A 10,359-nucleotide genomic window follows, 5' to 3' on the forward strand; every position below is an offset into this window, starting at 1 on the left:
GAGAACTAGAAGTTATCTTCCAACGCTAGTCGCCATTTCCCATCTCATCTCCATAGCCATCGTCACCTTCATCACTGCAACCATTCCCTCCAAGTTAGCCATACTTGTAATCAGTGCATTGTAATCGGCAACTATTGTAATACATATTATCAATCAATCATCTTTATGTCGTCTTCAATGAGTTCCTCTTGCGGTTTGATAGCCATGTGTGAGTAATTCGGTAAAGCAATGGGTTGAGGCAAGGCCTTCCAACCCTATGCATTTGCGCATGAGATCGTTGGAATGACTTTGTTTGATTGACATTATTTGTATGTGTGCGATTGCTGTGAAGTTGTCGTTTATCTTCTTCTCGTTCTAAGGCCCTGCAGGTACCAATGATACTGTACATCGATCAAGTAGGAGGTAAGAAGCAAGAATGCATGGAACGCTATTCTAAACACTAGTGTGAGAAAGGATTAGGGTGGCAGGAAATCAATTCCTTGGGGATAAATGAAGTGTAATCATTGAATGCTCAATGCTTTTCTCTGAAGTGATTCTTAATAACCCAAGTAAGCCGGCATGACGGTAAGGGCCATCAGCTGATAAATGACTCTCGATGCAGGTCATGATCAGTCATGACGTACTTTGGACACATCACCCACTTCATTGTGTTGTGAGCACATCGTAACGGGTGTCTTCCAGTATTTTGTTTATTATCAAGATGAGATCACGTGCATAAGTATAAGGCCGTGAGAGTAATACCTCATACCCATGCCTATTATCATACCAGTGTTTACATCCAAAAAGGTTGTTAAGGTATGGTTAACAAACTGAAATTTTATTCTAGAACAATAACTTTTTGACTCGTTGTCGTAGTGCACATCCTCTCGTGGGTACGATACCCAGGGTCACTCCTTGGGAAAAAGGAATGGGAACCTTCTCCGATTCTAATTGGATCTCAAAGGGCATCAACCACCTTTTCTGACGCCGTTATCAGTGAGACATCATTTCATTAGAGTTATTGTTTAAGTTTTTATTTCAGTTTTTGTTTAAGTTTTTGTTCATGTCTATATTTGTTTCTCTAATTGTGTTTCTAGTGACCCCCCCCCCCAAATATCATGGCAAGAAAAAATGGAGATTTTGCTGCTCCCAATGAGAACTTCATGCGTTCCTCAATTGCACTACCTGATGTTGCTGCCCAACAATTGAAATTAAGCCTCATTTAGTCACCATGGTTCAACAAAACCAATTTGAAGGCTACGTCATGCATTTACGCACTTCTACCGAGCTTTGTGGTATGCCTGAACCAAAGTAGGTGGACGAACAAGAACTCAATTTAGAAGATGAGGAGGAGCAACCACAAGATGATATATAAGGGGATGTGCGCTATGCCACCTACGTCGGCGCCAAAAATCTCGTGGGTTCCATCCACAACGTGAGAAATCTTGCCAACTCCCTTCGAGACAACACCGCGTACTTGGCGAACCAGTTCATTAAATGGAGCCAGTCATGGACTCTGGGATACTATATCCTGTCGCAATGATCTTGTCGATTTGAGCTTGCAAAAGCTTTAGCTTGTGGAGGATACTTCCATGTCTACATCAAGATGTGGCAGATTTTTAATAAGTTGTAGTGAGGTTGTACTTTAGCTCGCCGAGAGCTTCAAACACTCATGTTGGTTTGTTCCTACACTTTACTTTTTGTTTGCTTTTCTCGCAGTTTGCATCATTTCCAAGTTAGCTTTCGAAAACCCAATACAAAAATATAAAAAGGTTTTCCGTTATATTGACCTTTCATTTGACCTGGATTTCCTCCTGTATTCTCTTGCTAATATATATATCCACAGCAGGAACGAGGAGCAAACCTTAAGGAAGAGAAGCGTGAACATTCATTAATGAAAGGTATGTCCTATGAATCTCATCTTTTGAAATTAAGATCCTTAGAGCATCTCCAATAGATGATACAAATTTGGAGATGTAAAACTAGAACACGTAAAATTTACATCACCAAAAAGTGCATTCTACATCTCCAAAAAAGACTCAATTCTAACACATGATGTATATTAGAGATGTAAAAGAGCAACTCCAATAAATGATGCAAAGTGGAGATGTAAAAACTAGAAAGTTCAACTACTACTTCATTTCATACATAGTTCAAACATAATTCATACATAGTTCAAATATAAAATAACATATAATTAAACGACTACTACAACTAATCCAAACTACTCGTCGTCTGAGGGCATCTAGTACTCCTTGTCGTCCTCATCCGAGGGCCTCAAAAACTCGTTGTCGTCCTCCGAGGACTCGACAGGGATCACCATCGAGGGGCCAACCTCGTCCTCCTTCTTGACCTCCTTCTTCTTCTTCCGCTCGGCGTCATGTTTCCAGAAGTATTCCTGCTTGGCCCGAACATACACCGGATGCTCCCGCGCGAACCTCGCCATCTCTGCCTCGTCGCTATCGCCGGGACCAAGGACAATGGCCAGTCTCTTCTTGAGTATCTCCTCCACCAGAATACCCTCCGGCACGAGGAACTCTGCATCCGCCTGGGTCTCGATCTCCGGGAAGTTGAGGTCCGTCTTCAACCTCCTGGCATGCCACAATGCCACGTCGTAGGCACGCGTGGCCTTGTCGGGGTGGTGTAGGTGCCAAGCCAGAAGCTGCGACTAGCGTCGGGGAACTCGACGTCAAAGTAGTCAGATGGCTTCGCCCGCACACGGAAGAACCCCGTCTTGCTCTTTGGGAGCTTCTTCGGCGGCATGGCGTGCGGCGGGGTGGCAGCGACGGTGACGGCGTGCGGTAGGTGGACGGAGGTGGGGTGGGGTGGGGCTTGGTGCGGGCGGTTGAGTGGCGGCGGGACGAATCAGGGGATGGCGTGCAGAGCGACGGAAACACGACATGTGCCGACAGACGGAGGTGGGGTGGGGCGGCGACGGTTGGGGCTACTGTAGGAGCGGCGGCGGAGAAAAGTGGAGAAAAAGCTGCCGATTCGCAGCGGCCGACGGCGGAGGAGGGATGGAACCGACAAAGGGGTAGCGGCGAGGCCGGATCTGGCATCGGGCGACTGCGGCGTGGTGTGGTGGGCGGGCGGGCGGTGGCGGCAGTGCCGTGGGAGGAAGAAGGATGGAAAGGAAATGAAGGATGGTTGGCAGTTGGCGCGCGGTCCCCGTTTTTACATCTCGTGGAGGTGAAGATTCAAATTTGCATCTCTAGGTGTTGTATTTTACATCTTCTAATGGTTTTTTTGCATCTACATTATCTGCCGGAGAAGAGTTTTTGGGCTCGAAAATGCAAAACGTCTATACTTCCTCAATTTCAAAATATAGTGTGCCCGCGCTACCCGAGGTCCAACTTTGACCATAAATTTAACCAATAAGACCGACTGCGACTGGAGAAAAAAATTATATAATTGAAAACTTCTTTTGAATACGAATTCACTGGTATAACTTTTGCTTCCGCCGCAGTCAGTCTCGTTGGTTAAATTTATGGTCAAAATTGAAGCACGGGAATCGAGAAAGCACTATATTTTGAAACCGAGGTAGTATCATTTATTGAAGATGCTTTTAGAATAGTTGTAGTTGTAGCATTTTTAAAGCATTCAAGTCAGTGTAAGTCTTTATATAGTTAAAGCAAATATTTTGACTTATATAAAAAATAATTTTGTAGGGCATTGTTCTTGGATCTAAGATCCAACGGTTTCTAGTAGCTCTAACAAATTTTGTGAAAAAGCCCTTCAAAAATGAAAGTTGCGCACATATATAGCAGCTCCGTTCATAGCCGTTCGATCTCATATCCAAGAACAACAGTGGGTCGTATCACTGGAGCGCCTGACATTTTCAGTCATGTATACCAACATTAAGTAACAAACGGATATGGTCCCCAACCACAAGAAGAGAAAAAAAAGTTGAGGGATTTACTTGAAATGTTGACCCTACGTGTAGTTTGATTCCTGACACACCATGTGGATCATGGTCAAAACAGCGAGAAAATATCTAGTGATGGAGATGGATCGATGGCGTTACATGCAGCTTTGTCGTGCCGTCCATGCATGTTACACTACGAGAGTTGTAGGGCCCTGGTGGCTATCTCCATAGACCACAAGAATCGTCCTTACCAAAATAGCTTAGCCAAAACGATGTGCAGGTGCATGTGCGTGCTCAAAATACAGTACTTCCTTTGTTTCATAATATATATATATATATTTTTTAGAAAAGCTAACCTTTATAAATTCTAACCAAATTAAAAAAAACTATTTATATCTAAAATACCAAATATAACATCTAATGATATATGTTGGCATCTTAGCTGTAAAAATGCTTTTCTCCATAAACTTGTTCAGAGTTGATGAAGTTCGACTTTTCAAAAAACATAAATAAAATCTATATGCTCGATACAATGGAACAAATGGAATACGGGCGGTGCTACGCGTCCTCCGGCGAAAATTGAAAAAGGATCCATGGCCTCGCTGACTATTGGATGGACACATTAATGACCGCTCGATCTGCCAGCGTAAGCAGGCACCTTTTGTAACAAGAGTGGTGTTTCTGCAATAGTCTGCTTGTTGCAATCACCCGAGCATGTATTTTTTTCAACAAAGATCTTGTTGCAAAAAATTTAGAGATCACCCGTGCCTGTATTTTTTTCTACAACAAAGATCTTGCTTCAAAAAAAAATTCACAACAAAGGTTTTGTTGCAGAATTTTAAAGATCACACGACACGATCCTATACTTTTATATTTTTCGCAACAGAGGTTTTGTCGCAATTCTTTTTGCAACAGAGGTCCTGTTGCAAAAAATTGAAAGATATATTGCACAAATTGTTTGCAACAGGGTCATGTTTCAGATTTTTTTTGCAACATAGTTTATGTTGCGAAATTTTATTAGCGAAACAGAGACCGTGAAATGAAGGAGATGGCGCCGGCGGCAGGAGGAGCTTGAGGTGGTCGCGGCCATGACAGGCCACGACCGGGGTGGGCGTTGGCGTCAGATGGCAGCCACTCGTGTTTCAGGCGCCTCGGTAGGCATTATGGTGGTGCTGTGACAAATCAGGGCCGCTAGTCCAGGCGCGTCGCCGGTCGTGGTGGTGGTGCTATTCACAGCTTTGATTCTCCAGGCGCGTCGCTCACTATCGTTATCACGGCCGGTGGCTGGACTTGGGAAGTCTGCCGGTGCTTGCAAACAACACCACGGTTTGTAGATGATGGCCGATGGCCAGCTGTTGCAAAAAAAGGAAAAAAATATGTGAAGGAAGGAGCTCGTTGAAGAGATAAGGTTGGGAAGGAAGATTTGGGTGGACCCTGAGGGGACACGGGAAGACGGATGATGCATTGGAGTTTTCCACCGGCCGAATCAAAGGTTTTCCCTTATTGTAAGGGGTTTATATTCATCTAGCAGATTTGTTAGACTGCATTTTCTTTAAAATAATGGTTTTTTAGATTCCTAAAAGTTTCTTCACTGGCTTAAATTTAGTCCAGAGGAGGGAAAGTAGAAAGGCGCTCAACTCCCGTCCGTCCTGCAGCAATAATACTACACACACGGACTAATACGGGCATTTTACTGAATTTTCCAAACCATAACACTTTGCCCCCCCTGATTTTCAGGGGGGTGGGCCCTGTCCCACAAGCTTAATCCAATTTGGAACCTCCATGTTAGCAGGTTCGTGAAATCCGTTAAAAACACCCCCGTGAGTGTATCATTGCTCGTCCTGCAGTGACTGTTGAAACCCACGCGGCTAGCCGTTCGCCGCCTTGCTAATCGAGAAAATGTATCTTTCCCACCGCCACCACACCTCCGGTTGCCTTCATCGTTGTCGGAATCCCATCGGCGTCGACGTATTTGACAAATAGGACCCCCGGCACGCAGTGCCCATCTCTCGCTAATTCTACCTGGTTTGTACTGAATCCACGGACTGGAGGAGCACAATTTGATAAATTGCATGAACCAAATATTAATTTTGGAGATTGAGGTTTAGGGGATCTGCTAAATATATAGTGCATATCTCGATGTTTAGCCCAGGCAGTATCCTCGAAACAGGCTTTCACCCCGCTTTATATATATAAAGCAATGGACCAAAGTACACGGCCGAATGATACAATATGATGGGGAGGTCCCCTTACAAAGCAGATCAAAAGATACAACATGAGCCTAGAACAAGCATAACAACTCGTCGAGGCCTGTTATGGAATTGTCATGGCAGATGTCCTAGCAGAAGGACTTAATCGTGGAGCCATCGCAACTAGGTTAGTTTAAAGGGGTTAAACGGGACAAATGACAGAGAGTTTATACTGGTTCGGCCCCTTGCGGTGAAGGTGAAGGCCTACTCCAGTTTGGGATTGTATTGCTTGGGTTTCGATTACTAGGGAGCGAATACGCTTGACCTAGTTCTCAATCTCTTGTTTCTTGCCCTAAGCTGCCACTGGGCCGTCCCTTTATATACACAAGTTGACGCCTGAGGGAGTCCTGGATTAAGGGGTCCTCGGACGTCCGACCTGTGTGACATGGGCTGGACTGTTGGGCCGTGAAGATACAAGATAGAAGACTTCCTCCCGTGTCCGGATGGGACTCTCCTTTGCGTGGAAGGCAAGTTAGGCATCCAGCTGTATTATTTCCTTTCTCTGTAACCGACTTTGTATAACCCTAGACCTCTCTGGTGTCGATATAAACCGGAGGGTTTAGTCCGCAGAGACAATCACAATCATACAGGCTAGACTTCTAGGGTTTGGCCACAATGATCTCGTGGTAGATCAACTCTTGTAATCCTTATACTCATCAAGATCAATCAAGCAGGATGTAGGGTATTACCTCCATCAAGAGGGCCCGAACCTGGGTAAAACATCGTGTCCCCTGTCTCATGTTTCCATCGACCTTAGACGCACAATTTGGGACCCCCTACCCGAGATCTGCCAGTTTTGACACCGACATTGGTGCTTTCATTGACAGTTCCACTGTGTCGCCGCTAGAAGGTTCGATGGCTCCATCAATCGTCTGCAACAATGCTGCCCTGGGGGAGGGTTTTCTCCCCACCAGATCTTCGTATTCGGCGGCTTCGCGCCGCGGGCCAACTCGCTTGGCCATCTAGAACAGATCGACAGCTGCGCCCTAGGTCACTAGATTAGTTTTGGAAACCTGTATTATGTCGCTGATATCCGAGGAGACTTGATCTTCCAAGGATTCACGACCCCAACCTCCGCTCTGGCCTAAGATCCGGAGCGCGTCGCCGGGCCCGAAGACGGGATTTCTAAACCCGCCGGACTATCTGCGGCTACTAAGCCCAGTACGGGAGAGCCAGAGGAAGCAGTGTCGCTGGCAACCATCATAAAGCCGGTCTCTTCTCCGGACACTGGCTCCAAACCCTCGGAGTCAGCCTCGTGTGAGCTCGGACATGGAGTCCCCTTCGCGCCATACTCCACGGATTCTTTTCTCCCTGGACAAACCTCGCCTTTAAGCGAGGCTCTGGACTCGATGCGATCCCTCGTCATTACAGAGAAGCAACATCCGGACTCTGCCCAGCCCGGACTAGGGGCTGAGAGCGGGAAATTTTATGTCCCACCCACCACCCACTTCATCGCCACAGTCGAGGACTTAACTGACATGCTCGATTACGGCTCCGAAGACATTGACGGTATGGATGACGATGCCAGAGAAGAGCAGGCCCAAAACCCGCCGTTTACCGGACGCTGGACGGCCACCTCTTCGTGTGACGTGTACATGGTGGATACACCCAAAGAGGGTGACGGCGATAATGAGAAAAATCCAGTCAAGGATAAACCTCCTGAGATACAGCCAAAGCGCCGACGTCAGCAGCGCCGCTCTAAATCACGCCATGGAAAAGGCAGCAATACCGGCACGAGAGACAACAACACTCCAGGCGAGGCCGAAGACCAAGAAAACCCCGTCGAGCCAACCTCCGAACAAGACGATCGGGAAGATGGGCAAGTTAGCCATGATGAATAAGCCATAAATTAAGACTCGGAGGACAGTAATTATCTTCCACTCTCTGAGGATGAGGTGAGCCTCGGCGACGAAGACTTTATCGTGCCTGAGGAACCTCTCGAGCAGGAGCGCTTTAAGCACCGGCTAATAGCCATTGCAAGGAGCCTGAAAAAGAAACAGCAGTAGCTTCAAGCTGATCAAGATCTACTCAACGACAGGTGGAATAATGTCCTGGCAGCCGAGGAGTACAGCCTCGAGCGCCCAACTAAAAGTTACCCGAAGCGTAAGGTGCTACCTCAATTCGACGATGAGGCACTTGAGCCCGTACCATCAGCACATAATGCAGCTGACTGGCCACCACGTGGCCGGGACAAAACGACAACTCAAGTCGAACACCAACCCATACTATCTCGTCGTAAAGATCGAGACACAACAGCTCGGGGCTATACATATGACCTATGGCAGGACTTGCAAAATAGAGCAGGTCCGACCAGATCGATCTACGGATCGCGGGGGTGTGCCCCGACGCATGACGACGACTATCTAGCCGGATATGACAAGCATAATCACGCCCGGGCCGAAAACTGCAGACGGACTCCATCCGAGCTACGTCGCGACCCGGCCGGATATAGAGGCGCCGCACACCCCGTCTGCTTCACTGATGAAGTAATGGAACATGAATTCCTTGAAGGGTTCAAACCCATGAATATCGAATTATATGATGGAACAACAGATCCCGTGGTATGGATTGATGACTTTCTTCTCCATATTCATATGGCCCGCGGTGATGATCTTCATGCCATCAAATACCCCCCCCCCCCCTAAAACTCAAGGGACCAGCTCGAGACTGGTTGAACAGCCTGCCTAAAAACTCTATTGGCATCTGGGAGGACCTGGAAGACGCCTTATGCGACAACTTCCAAGGCACATACGTCCGACCTCCGGATGCCGATGACTTAAGTCACATAGTTCAACAGCCCGGAGAATCGGCCAGGAAACTCTGGACTAGGTTCCTAATTAAAAAGAACCAAATTGTCGACTATCCGGATGCGGAAGCACTCACAGCCTTTAAACATAGCATCCGCGACGAGTGGCTCGCCCGCCATCTCGGCCAAGAAAAGCCAAAGTCCATGACATCTCTCACCGCACTAATGACCCGTTTTTGCATGGGAGAAGATAGCTGGCTCGCTCGTAGAAGCAATAACGCAGGCGATCCTGGCACCTCAGAAGTCAGGGACGGCAATGGCAAGCCACGACGCAATAAAGACAAGAGTCGCAACAATAATGCAGAAACCCAAGACACAAGGGTCAATGCCAGATTCAGTGGCTCCAAAACCGGTCAACGGAAGAAGCCATTTAAGGCAAACATGGATGGTCCATCCAGTCTAGATAAAATACTGGATCGTCCCTGTCAGATCCATGGCAGCCCCGATAAACCCGCCAACCATACCAACAGAAATTGTTGGGTTTTCAAATGAGCCGGCAAGCTCAATCCCGAACACAAAGGGAAGGGGTCGCCCAGTGATAGTGAAGAAGAGGAGGCTCGCCTACCGAGCAGCGGGGACAGAAGCAATTTCCCCTTGAAGTAAAAACAGTAAACATGATATACGTGACGCATACCTATGAAAGGGAGCGCAATCACGAACTACGAGATGACCATGCCATAAAGACGGACGCCCAAAAATGCAATCCAAGGGCGACCTGCTTGATCACTTTTGATCACAAGGACCACCCAACCAGTATCCGTCACGGAGGTTCGGCAACCCTGGTCCTCGATCAAATTATCGGCGGATTCCATCTTACGCGAGTCCTCATGGACAGCGGCAGTAGCCTCAATTTACTCTATCAAGACACTATCCGCAAAATGGGCATTGACCCTTCGAGGATCAAGCCCAACACAGCCACCTTCAAGCGAGCAACACCCGACACAAGCTCAATCTTACTGGAAGTTGTCTTTGGTTCACCGAAAAACTTCCGACACAAAGAATCGATCTTCGGTATTCCCCCTTTCCGCATTGGCTACCACGCACTGCTCGGGCGGACCGCTTTTGCTCGTTTCAATGCGGTCCCAAACTACACCTATTTAAAGCTTGAGATGCCCGGTCCCCGCGGCACCATAACAATCAACGGAAACATGGAACGCTCCCTCCACACTGAGGGGCACACTATGGAAGTCACATCCGAAGTGCAAAGCAGCCTCCTTAAGCAATATATCTCATCGGTCATTAAACCACCGACCTCTACTCCGCAGGACCGGTCAATTTCAGAGTTGGATTAGCAGCTCCGCCTCCATCGCCTGCCTCTTATACCCACGGATTTTGCACCACGCATACATAACTATTTCTCTATACTTTTGTTACAGGTAAATTAGTACTTGTCTGTCCCATGGACCTTAAGGGACTCTTTATGAGTCTGGCTTCCCCGCAAATAACCAGGGATCGCTCCC

The 10,359-nt window shown here is 47.3% G+C and overlaps 1 protein-coding gene across 1 annotated transcript; it reads right to left on the minus strand.

Moving 5' to 3' along the window:
- Nucleotides 1-2,224: 2,224 nt before the first annotated feature.
- On the minus strand, nucleotides 2,225-2,742 carry LOC147975150 (uncharacterized). The gene is made up of 2 exons (XM_087520294.1): nucleotides 2,663-2,742; nucleotides 2,225-2,570 (listed from the first exon to the last, which is right to left on the minus strand). Exons 1-2 carry the CDS (start codon nucleotides 2,740-2,742, stop codon nucleotides 2,225-2,227), a joined length of 426 nt encoding a protein of 141 aa, XP_087376420.1.
- Between the last annotated feature and the right edge of the window lie 7,617 nt (nucleotides 2,743-10,359).

The sequence above is a fragment of the Triticum urartu genome, chromosome 4A, assembly GCF_056163025.1.
Source record: "Triticum urartu cultivar PI428250 chromosome 4A, HENAU_Tu73, whole genome shotgun sequence".
Lineage (NCBI taxonomy): Eukaryota > Viridiplantae > Streptophyta > Magnoliopsida > Poales > Poaceae > Triticum > Triticum urartu.